The sequence below is a fragment of the Thermobia domestica genome, chromosome 5 (genome assembly GCF_964235325.1).
Source record: "Thermobia domestica chromosome 5, izTheDome1.hap1.1, whole genome shotgun sequence".
In the NCBI taxonomy this organism is placed as follows: Eukaryota; Metazoa; Arthropoda; class Insecta; order Zygentoma; family Lepismatidae; genus Thermobia; species Thermobia domestica.
In genome coordinates this window covers 276785156-276807771 of record NC_137458.1, presented here as the reverse complement: position 1 = coordinate 276807771, position 22616 = coordinate 276785156, and the positions used below count along the sequence as shown (strand labels likewise).

The window sequence follows — 22616 nt, the reverse complement described above, 5'->3', positions numbered from 1 at the left end:
TTTTTTAGCACATCAATTCTTTTATAAGTGCGAAAATATTTCTATATTTTCACTCCTTATGTATTATTTTTTTCACCTACTTCTGCTGAAAGAGACTTCATGTGATTTATTCCAACATCAGATTCTGCAGAAGCATTAGGAATCCAAATACATAAGAGCTCTAGTCAATTTATAACTTTAAAAATGACTTCCCCAGAAGTTTAAGAACAAATTTTTTTAGACACTTTCTGTGATTTGGGGAAAATTCAAAATCTCTTATTAGTGGACATTTCTTAACGGCACTGCATGTAGCACCAGTATCAACGTTTACCACAGAAAGATTTTCTTATTTTTTCACATCAATTCGCATACGTAAGTTGGAAGAACTGAGAGCTTTTCTTTTTGCGAATTTTCGCAGCACAATGTTTATCTCAACATTATTGAGCCTGCATAGTGTTTGTTAGAGAATTGAGTGAGCAAACGTCTTCCTTCACCACGTGAACGAACTGAACTTGTTACAGCGCTTCAGGAGGAATGGCTGAAAATCCCTCTGCAAACGATGCAGAACCTCCCAATCAATCCTTCCCAAGTCATGTTGCTGCTGTACAGGCCACCAAAGGCGCCCGAACACCTAATTAAATGAAATGAAATCTTTGAGTTTTACGTCCCACGTTTATGCCGGTTAAGCTAAAGGAGACGGTGATGATGAGTAATGAATGAAATGGTGGAATGAAGAAAGTGGGAGGAAACGGGAGAACCCAGAGAAAACCCACGCACACGGTGTTTGTCCACCACAAAGTTCACTTGGCGGGGCTGGGATTGACCCCGGGACCCCAAGCACCAGAGGTGAACGCTCTACCACTAAGCCACCGCGGCCCCCAACACCTAATTAACTACAAATTATGGTTTTATTCGAGATGTTTTAGTTTTAATGTCAACTACCTGTTCGTTTGAATACTTTGATATCTTTAGCAACATATGCATTGATATATGTGTACCCCGATATCGTAAAAATTAACATACAAAAAACTTTAAAAAATACGCTCAGGAATAATAATAATAATAATAATAATAATAATAATAATAATAATAATAATAATAATAATAATAATAATAATAATAATATCCGTGTATAGAAAGCAAGTAGTTTGACAAATTTAGGTCTACTTCAAACTGACTCAATCTCAACATTACTTCGATTTCCAAATTAAGGAATACATGTACTCTTTTTTTTTTTTTCCAGTAAGACTTCTGAGCCAATGTATGGAGAATGTATGGAATTTCAGGAGTGTAACAATAGAAGAACAACATGTGTCCAGGTCACCTTGGTCCGACCTTGGCATTTTGGAGCTTAACCTATTTATAGTTGATGACAGCGACTACAAACAGCAAGGCATATGCGACAAAAATTACTTTAAAAAATTAAGGAAGAAAAATTTATATAATTTTTGCCTCACATAAACAAGAGTTGTTTGTTGATGAAGACACTAACTGCAGACACTGTGTTAAAGAAGAAAATTATTAGTTTCACATAATGTGGTTCCCGAGAATTCCCTGCACTTCTAAGATTTCGGCTCTCCCCTGAAGCCTTGTTTATGGAGGATAAATATAGGAGTACACTGATTTAAAATAATAATAATAATAATAATAATAATAATAATAATAATAATAATAATAATAATAATAATAATAATAATAATAAACGTCATTGCCAAGATATTTCTGCAATACTCTACCCATGAGTCCGTTCTTTATATTTCCTTGATGCTTTTATTATGTTTGCTCGTATATTTATCCTCTGTGAACACGGCACTAAGTGAGAGCTGAAGGCTTGGAAGTGCAAGTAATTTACAGGAATAAGAATTTCAAAATTAAATGAAATGATTTAAACTTCCTGAGCGAGTTAGCATATTGTCAATAAATATGACTAAAGATTGAAACTTTTAATTATGAAAAGAAGTTAAAGACTGAGAATTCCAGCTTTGACAAGTAACTGACGATACGGATTAATCAGATTGTCTGCCACGAAAGAAGTAACCACATATAAAGTAAAAATCTCGGATGTGAATGAAATTGGAGTGATTAATTCAAAAGCATATGTTTGCTCTGACAAGATAAGGCCTCTAAAGCACACACTGCCACACGGAATTTAAGATTGGTGTAAACGGACAAGTTTTGCCGATAGGTGTCACTATAATCTCCGCCTCTCTCTCATGTATTTTTTTTTTAACTTTCACTAAAATTTACAATTTCTCTTACAAATTTCAACCCAGAGACTTCAAATTTTTAGAAAAGGAACCTCATAATTTTTCAACAATCAAGCCATATCAACAATGAAGAAAATTCTAAATAAAAAATCGGAACAGATTCTTACCTTCGATAGGTTATGAAGTTTCTTCTCTAAAAATTTGAAGTTTGTAGGCTGAAGTTTGTAAGAGAAATCGTGAATTTTCGTGAAAGGTAAAAAATACATGCGAAAGATACGAAGATAGTAGTGACATCTATTGGCAAAACTTGTCCTTTTAAACCAACCTTAAAGCGAGTTTTCCCACACGAAAGATAATGAGTATTACAAGTGAGCTAGTGAATAATTTTCGATTTACGCAATTTTTCAGAAAGAATTTATCTACAGACTTTGTCCAACTGTTCCCAGTGCATCAATTGTAACTAATGAACACTTCTCTAGTAATACAATTCTTACTTGACTAACAAATCCATGCCTCTGCTCACTACTAATTGAAAAGTTTCCCATCCTTGTTTCTTAATCTCGTTGTCTTCCACATTTAGTAATAATTCCAACAAAGATCGCAACAGACTATTCACAACTAAACATAGTATTTGATCCTTTTTCATATTTACAAGGTTTACTACAAGCTTCAACGCCTGAAATAAATAAATAAAAAAATGAATAAATAAGAATTAAAAATATCTGCACATCATAAATATTTTACGGTTTACAAATTTAAAATGCAATACAGATTTGTTCGAGAATACATAATATACTTCTTACATATTTAACTCGTGAACTGCAAAACATACCATTTACTATTTAAAAAAAAAATCAAGCATTCATTAAAAGAACTTGAAAGTTCATTAGAAGTAAAGATGACAGAAAAAAAAAGTTTTTTTTTTTTTTTAATTAATAAAGCGGAAAGTTGAGGAACAATTTATGTTTTGATCTCAGGATGGATGTTTATGTCTTCACATATCAATTTGATTTGTTTTTAAGTTTTATTTGAAGTTACTGTGTGAAAAAAGAAAAAAAAACATACTTCTTTAATTTTACTTTTAAATAACTCCTGACGAAGTTTGAGGGATATTTTAGAAGAAAGTTGGATTATTTACTTATTCTTTTTTCGCAACATTTGACGCATTGTAGTAAGTTATCGGTTTTCATTATAGGCACTTTAAAATGAAGATAATTCGGATTGAGAGCATATAAACATATCACGTTAAAATTACTGTTATGTCGCTCATAACACGCAACAGGATGAGAGAGCGTCGACTCAGGAAAGCCACGCGAAGGTGAAGGTAAATATTTGACCAGAATAAGTAGAAATTACAGACACATACTCACGACAAAGAGAAATCCACACAGAAAAGTATTGAGTACATACAAATAAATACTCAGTTGAATACAGAAAATATAAATTAAGAAAATGTAGGTGGTGAAGGAAAGAAATTGGGTATTTAAGGATAATGCTTACAGATTGATTCGGCCTCACTTGCTTTCTGGATTTATTTTCTTTTTTATGTGGTACAGTATGGCTAATTATCATTGACTGAAAACAATTCTTTCTGTTCTTAATATTGATATCAGGATCGTAATCAGAAGACGATCGTAATGTCCTTTTCTCCTTCTTTTATCTTTCATGTTCTTTTTCTCTGCAGGGGAAGGGGAGTGTTTTAGAACGTAGACTATAATAAAACCTTGTTTTATTTTTAATTGAAACTTTTATTTAATATTTTATCTTTTTTAGTTTTAATCTACTGCAATAATAATAATAATAATAATAATAATAATAATAATAATAATAATAATAATAATAATAATAATAATAACAACAACAACAACAACAACACAGGCCTGCATTATTTCGGTTGTGTCATGTTTTTCAACATTGGACGATGGATTCCTATGTATCTTGTGCTTAATCCAAAAATGATCGTAATTTGTGTCCAGTGCGTCAGAATTGTTTGCAAATCGCAACGTGTCACAATGTGTTTGTGCTGTCATCTGTTTGTTTATGATGAAAACAAATCGTTGGCAACACAAACCGGCAGATGGCAGCACTTGCGTCATTAAACGTGGTGTACACCGCAACTGTTATTGCTGATGCAACCGTTCTTACATATCCTCCGCGATCAAACGTGTGTGTGTGTCGTGGAGCAGCAAACATAGTGTTCAACATGGTGTCAAGAGGCATCCTTTTGTTACATTAAACGTCTGGAGATTCCTTTTGTTACATTTATGGTGAGTTCATGTTGGCAAGGCAAAAAAAAAACAGACAACAACGTTCGTACGGCAAGTGTATCTCGCGTGTTTCGGTGTACAAGTAGGACGTCAAGACAAAACTTGGGCACTCCACTACCTTTGCTGTACGTGTGTTGAAGGACTAATACGGTGGTCAACGGGGGAACAACAGATTTTCAGATTTGGCGTTTCGATAGTTTGGCGCGAGCCATAAAATCACAGTGCCAATTCTTACGTTTGTTCAACCAATGTCAATATCAAAAGTAAAAAGAACATCGTGTATCCAAAGTCCCATCGGCATCACGTTCTGTCCCTCATGGTCCAGATGTGCTCGTGCCTATGCAACCAGAACATTTATCTAAAGTAGACGGTTCCGAAGGTGAAGAACGTGAAGACACCAACGAAAACGACGAGGCGTACGAACTGGCACGTCTGCACCACAACCATTTACACAATCAAAACTGAACGATGTGATTCGCGACTTACATCTCACCAGAGAGGCGGCAGAATTGATTGGTTCTACGCTGAAGAACAACAATTTCTTCCAGACTTGTCGAAAGAGGGAGATTTAGTATTCTGCAATGATGTGTGTGGGTTGTTTCAGACATTTAACATTCTGTACCAAAGCTCTGATTGGAGACTGTTCATTGATTCGTCGAAACGAAGCCTTGACAGTTGGCCTGCTTCACAATGGAAATAAGTATGCACGAATACTCATAAGATATTGTGTACACTTACAAGAATGTTACGAAAATTTACCATTTTTGCTCCAGAAAATTAAGTATGACGATCATCAATGGGTCATGTGTGGTGATCTTACGGTAATATCGATGATTAAACTACGTCATTAAGTCGCATACATGTGATATTTTTCGACATACTACATTTGGTACATTGCCATTTGCAAACAAAACTGACGTGATGGAAACAAATTAAGATCTTTTTTGGACTAAGCGCACAAAGACATAGAAATAGATCATTAAATGTGGAAAAGAAAACCATCGCAGGCTAGTGTATTAATAATAATAATAATAATAATAATAATAATAATAATAATAATAATAATAATAATAATAATAATAATAATAATAATAATAATAATAATAATAATAACTTAGAAATAATACATGTCACAAATGGCACAGACACAGATGAAACATTATGAAGTGCCAACGCTTCGGATACCGAAGTAGCCCTCAAGACGTAGGAAAAGGTGTTCGAAACTAGTTTCACACGGCAGAAAGCTTACATGGATCTTGGAAATCGAAATACAACCTCTTATTATTAATAACTCGAGTTCCTTCGTGGCTATCTGGTTAGTGTACGCGTCTTGGATGTGAGAGACCCAAGTACAATTCCCAGCGGGAGCTCATATGGTTCGGATCCCACATTAAATTATAGATCCATGTCTCATATAGCCTTGCTGATGAAAGGGACACTAAACTCATATCCTATCAACTGTAAATTATTAGTTCCATAATATACTACGTTTTACTGATAACAAATTCATCTCAAGACAAGTGGGCATGCCTAAGGGGCTAATATAAGAGGCGAGGATTTAGGTTCGAAACCTAAATGAGCCTTTTCAAAACGTTCATATTGCACTGTTGATTTTCTACTATAAAATTGATTTAGCAGCTATCTGAAACTGTTCATACTACAGTTATAAATCCTTAGCCACAATCTGCGAAAAGTACTGAATTGCGAATCTTAAGCAATCGTTATATCACCTTGAACTTAAATATAAACTGCTGGTACCACTAAGTTAATCTCCTACCTACCTGATTTACAAATGAATGATGTGTCCTTCCTCGTACAGTTAAAAATGTGTTTCCCACAGTCTGAAGAACAAATTCTAATCCATCTTTAAGTTTAGCATTATCAACATCTTCAAACGGAGCCTGGAAAAAAAAATTGAGATAATGAATTACGTACAACTTACCTAAGAACTGGCATAAAGTGACACAAATGTTCTTAGTTAATTTTGGTGTGCTAATTTCAAATTTACCAATCCATTTTCCCGCATTACGGAAGGATTTTCCGCAATATGCAGATGAAATATTTAATAACCTACTAATTTGTTAATAAATATTTAGTATCAATCATAATATCAAACGTGTGCAACACTGACTACCAACAGGAAAATGTAATGAATTCACTTAAATCTCACCAAATATGAATTATCTACTCCTCGTTTAATTGGAAACGTATGATATGTCGATCTGCGTCTGTGGCCTCCACGCGGTTTAGCTGCCTAGGAACCAAGAGTAACATATCACCATGAGCACGTCCCATCGACCGTGGTACCTCGTTTTCATCTCTTTAATGTCTTCGTAAAACCTCTCCCTCTGTTCTTCGCCCTAAATTTAGTCTAAAGTAGTCAGGGTGAAAGTGGAGGAAATGTAACTTCAAAGTCAATTGATAACTGGGTGAAGCATGGTTTAAATCTGCCTTATTATTATTATTATTATTATTATTATTATTATTATTATTATTTGTTCACGACCCGTTTTTTGATTCCACTCGAGCCTGACATGCTGCTCATGAAGCCACAATAGCAGAATCCACACCCAAGCAGATATACGCGCCATCTCTTGTCTGAGACATGTTATAAAATAGCTGACGCAGCAGTCTTTAAGATAGTCGAAGAGGTAGGGGCGCTCTTATTGCAGAAAACCGAAACAAGGTATCCTGTTCTGGCTTTCAAGGAGAGAATTTACATTTATAAAGAAATACAATACAGGAAAAATACATTTTGCAATATTTAAGCATTTAAAATATTGTTTTGCAGATATTGATGAAAGCAGTGCTTTAATTCAAAACAAGCTATGTACTGTATTAAAATGCATCGATTGTACAAATTTTGTACGCCACGCCACAGGACAAAATAACTAATGCTTTTACAATCAGAGAATTATATTTTTACTTATCTGTCATAATATATTTCATGCAGCAAAATCTTCGCAGGCTTGTATTATCTTTATAAAATATCAAACTTTTATAATATTACAACTTGTTTAGTCACATTCATCAATTGATACGCTGAAGTTCGGAGGCGCGTGGCAAAGAGTTATTCTTGCCAGAAAACTGAATGATGTACATGAAAAAATAAAGAGAGGTATAGGCTGAACAAATGTTTTTACGAAAAAAGAAAATTGAATATAAAAGAAGAATTGATAAAGGTAGTTTGAAAATTCAATATTTGTATTTGCTACTGTTGTCAAATTCGACAATTTCCCACTTCTGAACAGTTTTCTTCTCCTGAAATGGTATTCGATGTTTGGTAGGAGATTTGACTTTCAATAGTCATAAAATAGTACAATATCTGGTCACCTTACAATTAATAGAACCTTACTTTATCATTGTGAATCTAATGAAAGGATATCTCTTTCGGAACTATTGTTTGATGCCAGAGAGCAACTGTAAGTCACAGATTTGAAAGTTAACGTAAAGAGTCTCCTAGTGATAGAAATTTACTAGATTTCTCTGATTTTAACATTCGTAATTCCTCTACTTTTATTGTTTTCCTCATCCAGGGCTTGAAATGTAGTTAAAAAGTCCGTTTCATTTGAGATATCATTGACTGCTTATTTACGTGAAAGTAAAATACCACCGTCACCAACAAATACGTCACAGTGACGCCATCTGAAGTGGATTATTTATGACAACGAATACTATTTTAATACGAAATCATTTTGTGTATAACTGGCTCATTTTCGTTATTCAATAACTCTGAACAAGTACTGTCTTGCTGTATTGGCTTTAACCACGTTGTGAGGTTCGCCTTTGATTTTATCAAAATGAGCTGGAATCTCAAAATAAATAAATAAATAACAATAATAACTGGTATACGTTGTTTCTATTTAATAAAGATTCAAAAATATAGCTCACTGTAGTTGACAATTTCGTATAGTTTTGTATGTATTTTATTAATTTGGATTTCTAGGTTAGATTGTAGGTAGTCACAGCTTACATTACGATTCAAATATTGAATATTAAACTAAATCACTTACAATAAAATCAGTTACAATTTTCAGGAAAGCATTTGTACAGTTCAATTAGCAATTTTACTAGCAAGGCGTGTACGAATTCAAGGATGCAACTATAAGTAACATCTTGATGATTAAGAGGGTAAGATAAGATTAAAAAAAATACTCGTTAAATCAATTCTGCTGCAGTTATGTTTATATAAAACGATAAAATAAGTAAAACAATTTTTTTTTTATTCCTTCTCCCAAACTCAAACCTAATACACAGTACCTTCCTTAATTAATTTTTATTTTTAGAAAGTAACTATAATTACCGAATATACGGATTAAACAAATAATCTTTCCTCGAACGCAGTGAGGACAATAAAGTGTTTAATTCACATATTACATCATTTTTTTTTTTTTTTTTTTGACTGAAACATAGTAAATATGTCATGTTTCCTACAAGACCAACATACATTGGTGGAAACAAATTTAACACCTAGTAAGAACTCACGGATTTGTCAGAAAGTTGAGACATAAGAAGTACGAGATGATAGGTGGTAGTGGTACAGTATACTCGTGAGAAATCTTGAACATGTTATATAGTAAGTTGTTTACAAACCACACAGTACTTACATTAATAAAACGATTAGTCTTTCCAAGCACCTACAATAAGCAATTCGGGCAGACGCTGTCCCACCATGTTCTGCATGTGAAAGATCCGGAAACTTAGCAGGCAAAGGTAGAAAATGTATGCTAAGTATAATACACTAGACTCACGGTATGTGAACAAGCAATATCCTGTTGGAAAATGCGGTCACGTTAAGTGTTCAAATGAAATCGCAAGTCGTTACGAATGTACAACGCACTAGACATACTTCCCTGAATGAAGGTCAGAGACAAGCAGCTTATCGCCCCCATACCACAATATCAAGTGTAGTTCCTGTTATAGCGAACGCGGGCGAGAGCTTGATCCTTCCGCTCACCTGTATATCTACGGATACGCACACGAGCATCACTATGTCCGAGACAGAAACAACTCAATACTACCACCTTCCATTCGCCTAGCTACTGCAGTCTCTCTCGACACTACCAGAGACGCTCTCGGTGATGAGCAAGTGTCAGAGGCAATCGTACAAGAACGCCGGAACGCAGACGTATCTCTCTTACCATCGATTGCCTAGTGTTCGCGCGCTCAGATGAATAACCACAGTGGCTCTGATTGCACTGGCAGTCACCGTTCTGCCCGCAAGGGTAGCCCGAATTGCTGTGGGAACTCTTTACCTTCCTCGGTGTACATCACCTTTTACATTCTCACTATAACGCCGCACTTGCACAATAGGTGTTCACTAGCCCGTCTAGTATAGTAGATATAAATTGTGATCAACATATTCGAATACTCAACTATATACTCAGTACTATTCGATACTCTTCAGTTAAAAAAGTCGAATGCTATCTGTACATACAGTATGACCAACCTTCAGCTGCGATAGTCGATGAGCTACGACTTTCAAACTTAAATCCGAGTATAATACAACTAGATATTAACCAAAATTTAATTTGTATTAGTACATTCTAATTTCTTAAAAAAGGTCCCCAGTTTTGTAACGGCAAAATTTCAATACTTTCACGACCTTTTCTGCGATTTATTTTTATCCTGAATAACAATTTTATAAAGTATTCACGAAATGCTTCAACTTCAAATTAAAAGAACTGGAATGATATTCCGCTTTACTTTGTTCGCTTACAAACAGCTAATGTTTTTATGTACGGCATATTGTTGTTAAGTAACTTGCTACTTCCATGCCTTCAGTGCTTTATTAGCTTGCCACACTGAACAGTGATATATACACATTGATTATTCTTAGTGCTACTGCAGCATCATCAAATATAAATGAGTGTATTTTACCAAACCCTATTTTGACAATTGTTTTCATTTGTTAACATATGAGTAAGTCATTGCAGGTTCACAATTGTTGCAAGATGGGAACAGTAACCTTTGAAATACCAATGTTCTTCTAAAGTTCTGCTGAAGAATATGACTTTCTTCTTCATTCACGCAGCATGAAGTTTTAACCCATCGCAGAAGACAGGTATTATCGTTGAAACTGTTTGGGACTAAGTGCACACTCCAGGCGAGTAGTCAAACATTAAAGCAGAACACCTTTCTCAGCTGAACATTAAAGTACAATGCAGTATACGGGTTGAGCTTACAAAATACATTTTCAAATTCTTCAATGATATGTAGTTAATTTTGGTTTAAGGAAGAAATGCATTTTAGAAATCTGGAATTAATTACTGTGAAAGTCAGACTTACCAACACAGGCTGAAATGGTGTCACACTATTTCCCCCTAGTCTAGAAAATCGAGGAAGGCACTGAACTATAATGTCCTTTAAGCTTCGTCCAATATACGGATCATGCTTCGGTCTTAGGAATGCTAAGCCTTTTATGAACTGGAAAACAACAAAATTTCATCAATTTGAACGCCTTATGAGACAGAACAAACATTTACACATCTTACAACAATTATCACAACATACGTAAGTCAGACACATGTAAAGTTGAAAAGACTGTAAAAGAATTCGAAAAGTAGATTTTTTTTTTTTTTTTTCAGAGAAGTACCGTTGTTGATGAACATGGACAACTGGGACGTGAATAATTGATAACACGCATCTGGTTATATTTAGAGGACACATGAGTTAGAATAGAATATTTTATTTTATTTGTCATTAAGCCTGCACACAAGCAACAGACAGACAATGTCTATGAAGAGATTATATTATGTTTTCATTATAAATATATGTATAACAACGAAAACATAGGTTTATATAAAAATTTTTTACATTTAACAAAGCCATTAACGTTATAAACATAGATAATCAATTATATAACTTATATTGACATTTAGAAATGATGCATATATGTAGCTCACATGTTCATAGTAATTTTATATCCAAAATAATATAAGTCTAGTTTTTCGATAGTCTGTTAAACGGTATTCGAGTTGTTATACGATATAATATTATATAAAGCAGGTCCATATTGATATAGAACCATACTAATTAATAATAGACTGCGACGTATTCCACTAATAACTTCGATACTCTTCTTTCGTGATAATAAAGGTTATTTATACATAAATGCTTGTATTGTAAATGCTTGTAAATGTAATACAAAATATTAATCCATATGCAATAGCAGTTTGAAATATTTAAAGTCCCATAATTACGCTCTTTAGGCTGAAGGAGTCGCATGATCAATGGAAATCTATAAAATAATTAATGGTATGAGAACGTGTGAGGTCCAGAGCATGGAATCATATCAAACCTCTCGAACCGTAAGAAGCGCTCAACTACTTAACCCCTATCAGGGTGTCTACTAAAATCCCAAAATGAAATTTCGTGACTTTTTCTTACCAAAACCATAAAATTTAGTAACATTCTCAAGAGCGAATTTGGGTGCGAATTGGGCCAAATTTTCATGCATGCGATAGAAGCGTGCTTTGATTGCGATTTGGTAGCGTCTAAAGCCGAAAATAGACATATTTTGGTGGTGACTTTTGACGTTTCATAGAACAAAATTTTCCGGTCTATACCACATTTCTCCAGATTTAAAAAAAAAGACCTAAAAGCTAAATTTCGTGACCGTTTTCTGATTTCGTGACCGATAGACTCGACCTATGGCTCCTCGTCATAGTTTGAAGAAATGTACAATATGGTGGAGTTAAAATAACGTATTTTAAACGTAGCATTGGACAGCACGAAGTACTCCACATTTACTATTTTATCTGTCTATGGAAGATAGATCTACTCAATCAAACACCGGAGAGCACAGAAATAATTTTTTTTAATTATACGATTCCTTAATAATGAAAAGAACAAATATTTGACGAAAAAGCAAGTGTACTGACGATCTAAAGGCTTAGTATATTTGTTCGTTCCTACACCGTATACTTGTGCAAATCGAACATTTTATACGCAAACTTTTAATGACTGGATACATTTTGTAGAATTATACGAAGGTATGGTAGTACCAATCAGCAAAATAAATATCCATGGTGAGGTATTTTATTTTACAAGACTGCACAGTTGCGTTAAAAATAAATTTTCTACTAACAACATCTGATTTCAGTGATAAACCGCTCACATTTAGTGCGAGGGACCCTTTTTTTATTTCGGCCCATATGAGCTTGTGGTAAACAATATCGTATCCATGGTTCCTCGGAGTTATCGCATTTTCTCATATATTTTCTCTGCATCAACTCTTGCACAAGCTTTATCAAGATGCCTTCGTTGTAATGGGAATAACTATGATATGTTAAACTGAAGGTTTCATTTAATATTTCGGGAACACGGTAGCTCATGTTGGTTCACAAAAGAAAATGTTATTAACTAAATGTTATATTTAAAATCAATTAGAATGGATTCCAATTATAACACTGTTGATTAATTCTGCATGATACATTTATTCCTTAATACCTTTATCAATCATTTTCGTAACATTATTTCATGTTACAATATTGTCTACACTTGAACCATGTTAATCATATAATTATTATTTTTACTATCTATGCAGGGTTTCTCTATAAACAGATCACCATATTTATCTAACAACAAACTTTCTTCTTTCTCTATACTACAAAATTTCTTGGCACCGCAAAACGTGCCTACACTATCCAATCCTACAGCTCAAAGGTAGAGCATTTTATCTCTGGTGCATGGGGTCCTTGCTTTCGATCCTCGGCCAAGTAAGTTAGTGGTGGACAAAATCGTGCATGTGGGTTTTCTCGAGATACTCCCGTTTCCTCCCAATTTCTCATTCCACTAATTCTTTCATAATCATTCACTTGCTTTAATCATCGCCTCCCTTAGCCTAAAGGGTATAATCGTGGAACGTTAAATTTTTTATTTAAGATTTCATTTGATTTAGTGACCTGATTCGGGTAGTTTACGTAAAGAAAGATAAAAACAATTACAGACAAGGCCAGTGTTTTCTTAACTGGTTATTCCAAAAATCACTTAGAAATTCTACAATATCATTAGTATTTAAGAGAAAATCCATAGATAAAGACATATACCATTACTAGAAATTCTACAATATCATTAGCATTTAAGAGAAAATCCATAGATATGAGATATACCATTACTAGAAATTCTACAATATCATTAGTATTTAAGAGAAAATCCATAGATAAAGACATAAACCATTACTAGAAATTCTACAATATCATTAGCATTTAAGAGAAAATCAATACATAAAGACATATACCATTACTAGAAATTCTACAATATCATTAGCATTTAAGAGAAAATCCATAGATAAAGACATATACCATTACTAGAAATTCTACAATATCATTAGCATTTAAGAGAAAATCCATAGATAAAGACATAAACCATTACTAGAAATTCTACAATATCATTAGCATTTAAGAGAAAATCGATAGATAAAGACATAAACCATTACTAGAAATTCTACAATATCATTAGCATTTAAGAGAAAATCAATACATAAAGACATATACCATTACTAGAAATTCTACAATATCATTAGCATTTAAGAGAAAATCCATAGATAAAGACATATACCATTACTAGAAATTCTACAATATCATTAGCATTTAAGAGAAAATCAATACATAAAGACATATACCATTACTAGAAATTCTACAATATCATTAGCATTTAAGAGAAAATCAATACATAAAGACATATACCATTACTAGAAATTCTACAATATCATTAGCATTTAAGAGAAAATCCATAGATAAAGACATATACCATTACTAGAAATTCTACAATATCATTAGCATTTAAGAGAAAATCAATACATAAAGACATATACCATTACTAGAAATTCTACAATATCATTAGCATTTAAGAGAAAATCAATACATAAAGACATATACCATTACTAGAAATTCTACAATATCATTAGCATTTAAGAGAAAATCCATAGATAAGAGATATACCATTACTTATAAATTCTACAATATCATTAGCATTTAAGAGAAAATCCATAGATAAAGACATATACCATTACTTAGAAATTCTACAATATCATTAGCATTTAAGAGAAAATCCATAGATAAGAGATATACCATTGATAGATCTTATAGTGCTGAATAAAACTATATGCGTGAGTGTAAAACCTCATGCGTAGTTTCTGAGGAAATGAATTTCTTTGTAAACCTAAAAATTGACGCTGTGCGAGAACCATACCACTTAATGAGGTGAACCTGATCCTACAATATACCTCATTAAGATTTTCATTACGACCTAGTAGGACGACAATATATAATGTGGTTAATTAGATATAGCCTAAAATTATTAACTGTTAAATTTTAACAGTTTAACCAAAATATTGTCCAAAGATAAGACATATATCAGTCGATAGATCTGAACGAGCTGAATAAAATGATAAGCTTGAAGGTAAATTCTTATGCGTAGTTTTTGAGACTGAAACGAATTTTTATAGCACTAAAAAGTATGCTGTTCGTTACCAATAATAATGGATAGTTTTTATTTTTGCTGGAAATAGTTATTTATTTGCGTACGTTATGTCTAGCAAAAAATATTGTTAAATAGTACATAGCTGATTCAGAAAGTAATGCCTCCAAGCCCACTACTTGGCTAATAGTACTGAAAACATTCTGAACTGTTTACCATTAATGCACTGATGTTTAAGCTATAGAATGCCACTTGTTTCACCTTCCTATCTCTTCTCGTTCCAGAGTAATGGAGTAATCCATGGCATCCAGTGATAACGTCCGGTCGAAACAGCAAGTTTCATTGAATTTCTGACTGCGGAAGGTTGTGCGCGCAGGAACACTCTTCGCCCGGACGAGTAGCCTACGACATCATTGCGACCCGGAAACGAAGCGTCAGTCGATGGAGTATTGCCACACGTCCTCTCCTCCGCCTAAAAAAAGTTTAAAGTTGTCCCATCTGTTGGCAAAGTGTTGTTGACATTTTGCCTCATCCTGTCTATAGTCCGGATCTTGCACCCTGTAACTTTTGGCTCTTCTCCAACTTAAGAATCACCTTAAGGGCCAACGCTACAGTAGTGACGTGGAGGTGGAAGCAGCAGTTCAGCACTGGGTGTCTCCAGCAGCCACCACAATTCTTCGCTGACACCATGAAAAGTTTTCTTTCGCTTGGCCCGTAATGGAGAATATGTTGATAAATAATGCCACCATTTATAGCTGACATTACAAGCTTTCCGTTGATAGTTATATCGGTGCTATTTGTCAAACACAAATAAAGCTATCACCTTGGAGGCATTACTTTCTGAATCACCCTCGTAGTTTATATCTATTGTCTGTTTTCTCCTTTCAGTCACACATAGACTCCTTTAGGGACATACTCTCTCTTGTATTAAGATGACTAAATCAAGTAGGTTCATACATATAGAAAATAATAAATTAAATTAATATTTACCAGATGTAATGTTTTCATTAAAGCCGACAAGATATTGCTATGGATATTAATTTGTGAATCATACATAGAACGCGGAAGGATCAGTGATCCTATCAAGACTGGTAGTAAACATTTCACACTGGCCTGAAAGACACAAAGAAAAAGAAATAAAATAAAGAGCATTCTTATTTCATTAACATAATATACAAACACATATATGAATGAGTAAGAAATCGCAATATACAGTATATTGAACTAGTAGGGGTTCATCAAGAACAATGATAGTTCAAAACAAAGCTTGAATTCAACGTAAGGAATTGCTTGAACACATTTGCTGGTGGTAGTAGTTAGTTCTCATATATTTACAACAAAGGAATCCAGTATGGATGCTGGAAAATCAAATGGCGATATACTACCTCTTTCACGGTAACTGTAACATGTTATATATATATATATATACAGAGTGTTGATTAATGCGTGTGTCAATTTCATTTGTTCACTGTGCAAAAGTGGTATGAGGTAAAACCATGGAATTTAGTGTAACTTAAGACGAAGGACATAAGTTTTGTTTCGCCATAGAAGCATGTCACTTGTACTAAAGGTTGAAGAGATACAGGGTCAAAGATCAAATTTTGATTTTTTCCTTATGGGATTCCAATGTTAAATTCTGAAAGAGCCTGAAAAAACGTAAATCGAAGTGATAACGAAGAAAAAGCTGTATGGTATGATTCTATGTCGCAAGCCCACCAAATATGCGTCAATCAAGTGTCATGGTCAGAGGTCACTGTCAGATCAAGGTCACAGGTCACCTTGAAAACCCATTTGACATGATGAGGTACGGACATTGCGTTGTTTTTAGTGTGACCTGTGACCTTGATCTGACAGTGACCTCTGACCTTGACACTTGATTGACGCATATTTGGTCGGCTTGCGACATAGAATCATACCATACAGCTTTTTCTTTGTTATCACTTCGATTTACGTTTTTCCAGGCTCTTTCAGAATTTAACATTGGAATCCCATAAGGAAAAAATCGAAATTTGATCTTTGACCCTGTATCTCTTCAACCTTTAGTACAAGTGACATGCTTCTATGGCGAAACAAAACTTATGTCCGTCGTCTAAAGTTACACCAAATTCCACGGCTTTACCTCATACCACTTTTGCACAGTGCACAAATGAAATTGACACACGAATTAATCAACACACTGTATATATATATAAAACAGAGTAAGCTTCCTCAAATCATCGTTAGTGATAGACGACAATCTCCGCCATCTGATAACAAATACATTTCAAACTGTTTTGTTTTAAAGTTCTAAACCACTATTTCTATTATTTATGGAGGTAAGCAAAAACTGAACGAAAATAAAATTGATAGTTTTACACCAGCATATTCAAAGTTTCATAATTAGAGACACAACAAAATCACCAACCTTCCTAGGATGTAATTTTTCATTAAGTGTTGTAATTTGTTATACAAAGAACGTAGTTTCATGCACGACTGGACCGTGAATCAAATCTGGATCTCCGTCCAATTATGTTAATTAACCACTACATTACCCAATCCACTCCCGTAACAACCATACATTTTATCACTCTTGAAGTCTGTGTTCAGCCACTCAAAGAACATGGACTGCATCATAACTTCTATTGTGATTGGACAACCCACCTACATTATAGAACACATTTGACAGTTGAACTTATATTATACATGGTAAATGGAGGAAAATGAAATCTGAGTTTTGCGTCCCACCGACTAGGCTAAAGAAGATGGTGATGATGAGAAATGAATGAAATGGTGGAATGAAGAAAGTGGGGGGAAACCCATGCACACGGTGTTTGTCCACCACAAAGTTCACTTGGCGCGAGCTGAGATCGAACCAGGGACCCCATGCAGCAGAGGTGAACGCTCTACCATTGAACAACCGCAGCCCCAGTAAATGAAGGAAATAGCCTATTTATATTACACCAAATCCTCTCTACCTGCGAATTCAATTATATACAAGGGGGGCCGCGGTGGCTCAGTGGTAGAGCGTTCACCTCTGGTGCTAGGGGTCTCGGGTTCAAACCCTGCTCCCGCCAAGTGAACTTTGTGGTGGACAAACACCGTGTGCGTGGGTTTTCTCGGGGTTCTCCCGTTTCCTCCCACTTTCTTCATTCCACCATTTCATTCATTACTCATTATCACCGTCTCGTTTAGCCTAACCGGCATAACCGTGGGACGTAAAACTCAAAATTTCATTTCATTTCATTTTTCAATTATATACAAAGATTGAAAAATACACTACTGGATAAGAAATCGAACCTGGGTCTCTGGCTTACCACGCCGATTAGTTAATTACTACGCTACCCAATTTGCTCCCTCAACTAAGCATTGAATTCAAGAGACAGAATGTGTGGTTGTTATAAAATGTGTACAGTGACTAACAAAATTGTTATGTACACCCAACATACTCTATTACCAATAACTTCGGATCAAGTCAATCAATTTTATTTCCCCCTACAAAAAGAACGTAATTTTCTATACAATAGTGTAAACTAAAATTAAACTGGTCAATTCGTTCAGAAGTTACCAACGAAAGAACACATATTCATTTTGACTGACGGCTGCTGCTGCATCTTGTCATTTTGGACAAGTAGTTAAATTTCTTTCGGACAAAGTGTTTAGTAAAGGTGTCACTTTCTTTGTTTTTACCTGTTCTTTTTGGAACATTGTTCACTGATAATTACCTGATCAGATGCGTTATGTCGGAAGGATGCATCCGAAAGTGATCATTATACGAGGTGTAATCAAAAATTCCGGTGAATCAATTTATTAGAAACAAACTAATAAGCTTACCTGGAATTTGATTTAATCTCCTTCAAAGTACTGTCCTTGGCTAGCAATGCACTTGAATCCATGACTAGAAGTATTTCTGGAAGGTTTCTTTTGGAAGGACGTTCAGCTTCTCTGTTGTGGCCCTCTCACAATGTCAGGAATGGTGTCAAAACGTTTCCCTTTAAACACGGTTTAAATTTTTGGGAAGAGCCAGAAGTCACATGGTACTAAATCTGGTGAGTAAGGCGGATGTGGGCAGACAGGAACACTTTTTCTGACCAAAACTCGCGGATGAAAAGCAAGGTGTGGCACGGTGCGTTTTCGTGCCGAAGAAGGAAGTCATTTGCCCATTTAATCGGTAGTTAAAATGCTTTTCACGAACCCATATGAGATGTTCTTCGGAGAGCTCTGGAATTGTCATTCGCCTGTTTGAACAGATCATTTGTGCCAGTTTTTCGAAGTTTTCATCTGTTTTTGACGTCAACGGATGTGTCGATCGTTGCTCGTTTTCTATCGACTCCTTGCTGCTTTTGAATCGCTCATATCATTTGTAAACAGCCTTCAATGCCACCGCTTCATCGCCATACACTGATTTTGACATTTCGTGAGCTTCTTTGGACTTTTTATTTTTCTTAAGTTTAGAACAAAACTTAATTTTGGAGCGCGACAGACACTTAATACGTTCTCATTCTTCTAGCTCTGGAAGCCAACTAACATGTCACAACTTGTTCAAACTCATACCGGGCTACCGGGCTTACTAGTTGAAAGGAATAAATCAACGATAGATGTCATTGTGCAACTACCGTATATTCACCGTACTTCTTGATCACACCTTGTAAAAAGGAGACAACTAGAAGCAGTATTTTTTAAATCCTTCTGATTGTCTTCTTTCATATGATCACTGGTAAATGCTGTTAATCCACGATGTAACACAATTAATCTTCATTCTTAGAAATATGACTTGGACAGCTAAAATGTCAATGTTCAATGGAATGGGTAGTTGCAGGTGTGACATGACAAAATACGACGTTGAAAAAAAAAAAATGGTTTTACATCTGACAAATCGAAGATGGCAAAGAGAATTAAAGATCTTTAGAGTTTCCAGACAGCATTTAATACTACTAGTTAAGTGTTATCCAAGATATTAGCTTAGCCACCACACAGACAGATTGAATGTTACAAATTCAAGGAAACGTACAATACTTGCCCAGAAAATTTAAATTACCTGCTTATAGATAATTTCACCGCAATGCAACACTAAATATCCAGAAACGAAATAAATCCTTTGAATAACATCATTTGCAGTAGGATTTTTGATGAAAGGTTGAATATATTTCTCCATCTGGTCAAAGTACAAATTGCATTTTTGTCTGAAAGAGGCTCTATTGTTTTCCTAAAAAGATACACGAAAAATCAATGCATGGTTCTAAAACATAAAAAAGAAAAAAAAGATTATCAGTATTAAGAAATAAAAGGTCATCCAAATTACTGCGTAAATACATAAAAAATCATACTATATACAAAGTGTAATCAGGGTGTCTATTAAAATTCCAAAATGAAATTTCGTGACTTTTTCATTACCAAATCATAAAATTTCCTAACATTTTCAAGAGCGAATTTGGGCACAAATTAGGCCGAATTTTCATGCATGCGATAGAAACGTACTTTGCTTGCGATTTGGTAGCGTCTAAAGCCGACTATAGACATTTTTGGTGGTGAATTTTAACGTTTTATAGAACAAAAGTTTCCAATCTGTACTTACATTTGTGACCCAAATGATAAATTTCGTGACTTTCATGACCGTTTTCTGATTTCGTGACTTTTTCGTGACCGATAGACACCCTGATAATTAAAAATTTTCGGGAAAAATCTTCAACTCCTATCAACCTATCGTATAAAAGCAGTCATTGTACCTTGCAAGTTATTGTACGGAGAGCATTGTTACTACCTGACAGTGCCTACGTTAAAAGCGTTTTAGTGTGTTCTGTTGAATGTGCTTCGGGCCACTTTTTTAATGCGATTGGATTATGATAAATATATACTCGAAAAGGACAAATGCTATGTATTAATTCCTCCAGATCTGACTCCTGCCATATCTCAGTTATTTCCAAAACTCAAGAAAGACCGAAAGGGCAATGTTTGCACATCATAGTGAAGATTCAGCAAGAATCGCATGTGTTACATCATCACAGGTATTTTGCTATTATTGGCCGTTCATTTGAAGAAAACTGAGAATCTTCTATGCATCACGGTCTTCAGTAAACCTCTTCGTCTTCTTGTACAAGGTAACCGAAAAAGTTTTTGCGGTTTTTGACGTTCCATGAATCATGCACTCATAGGGAGGAAACGAAATGACGCACATGACTGCCAAGCGATCAGGAGTTAGTCTGACCACCGACCTTCAGTAATATAGGCACGCTGTGCACACAGAACTGTCATAGTTCGTCCAATGTCGATGACTTTAAAGTCAGCCTGTCAGCTGCCGCATAAGCCAGGGATTTGGTGAGAATTCTGTGAACGAACGCACTGCCAGTCATTGGTTTCAGAAATTCTATTCGAGAGACGTTAGCCTTTCGCTTGAACCTCGCAGTGAACTAAGGTGTAATAACTGTTTCCGCTGAATAAAGGGTAATAAGGCACTGACTTTGACAATTTTTTTTTGGGGGGGGGGGGGACATGAAAAAGTATCTGGAAAATGCATTAATACATCAGCAGGTTTCATTTTTTTTTTTGTACAATCACATATTTTTGTTTTCTAATTCCTCAAGAAATCAATGCAAACGCTAGAATTTTTTTGTCTCTTATTACCCCGGCCTCCCTTAACACTTCTTTCCTTGCACTCACTTTACTAATCAAGTGACCAGCGTGCGTTCCTTTGATGCACGAGGTCCCATGTTCCATTCCCGATGGGAAAGCATTAAACGCACTACAGTGGTTTAAATTCCGCCTAAAATCGTACTCTCGTTTTAAGCAATTTCGCCGCAGACAAACGGCGAATCAATCATTTCTTGTAACTATTGTAAATACATACCATAATTCAAGAAACGTTTCTATTTTACTTACCTGCAATGTATCATATGTTAATTTCAAACTTTCTACAAACGTACACAATGGATCGTCAGCATCTATCACAGATTGTAACAGAGAAGGATCACACAGTTCCTGTAATACTGGTAGTTTGAAAACGATTCGGGTCAAATCTGTAACTTCATCTTTGCACGTGTCTGTTGACAATAAGGAGCACCTACAAAATACATGTACATTAATTAAATGCTGATACAAGATGATATTAGCATCTTGTATGGTGCCTCTGAAAGGTGTATCGATGTTTATTTAATTAATTTATTTAGTAATATATTTCATATTCAACTGTGGAGCCATTTTACAAGAAAACAACAATGAAACATTGAGAAACAATAGAATGAAGTCGGCTACGAATTACACACAGTCGGTCACAAATGTTAGCGTTAATAACTTTTTTTTTTTAAAAAAAATCACATTTGCAGCGATAATAATAATAATAATAATAATAATAATAATAATAATAATAATAATAATAATAATAATATAGATATATATAGATAGATCTCAGCATTTGTATGAAATAAAAATAGTGATCTCCCAAGTGGCAGTATTGTATTTCAAATATCGGTTTTCATTTCAGAACAGTAACAGCAGTTTAGAATGATCTAACGCCTGACACTGTGTTTATATCCAGATCACAGGCCATTATGAAGTGTGTCGCACTGTTGTAAAGGTGCAAAGATGGTAGCGAAGTTCACAAACCTCGTGCTTCAACTCACAAACTAATAAAAAACAATGTGGCTCGGCATGACCTCCAGTCAAGTGAATGGACCATTCCTTACTTGGAACATAATGAATGCACATCGTTATCTATCCAGCCTCATTTTGCACGCATTCGGCATGTTCTGGCAGCCATACTGTGTGAGTT

The 22616-nt window shown here is 34.8% G+C and overlaps 1 protein-coding gene across 3 annotated transcripts in view; it reads right to left on the bottom strand.

The window, feature by feature from the left end:
* LOC145686639 (protein MMS22-like) overlaps positions 1 to 22616 on the bottom strand; it is a 120567-nt gene that overhangs the window by 18954 nt on the left and 78997 nt on the right. For all 3 annotated transcript variants that reach the window (XM_081760107.1, XM_081760106.1, XM_081760108.1), the window contains 6 exons: positions 21728 to 21908; positions 19890 to 20057; positions 15866 to 15988; positions 10742 to 10879; positions 6235 to 6354; positions 2681 to 2862 (listed from right to left, as the gene is read on the bottom strand). In XM_081760107.1, the coding sequence (XP_081616233.1) occupies positions 2681 to 2862; positions 6235 to 6354; positions 10742 to 10879; positions 15866 to 15988; positions 19890 to 20057; positions 21728 to 21908 (912 nt within the window). The remainder of the gene's footprint in view (positions 1 to 2680; positions 2863 to 6234; positions 6355 to 10741; positions 10880 to 15865; positions 15989 to 19889; positions 20058 to 21727; positions 21909 to 22616) is intronic.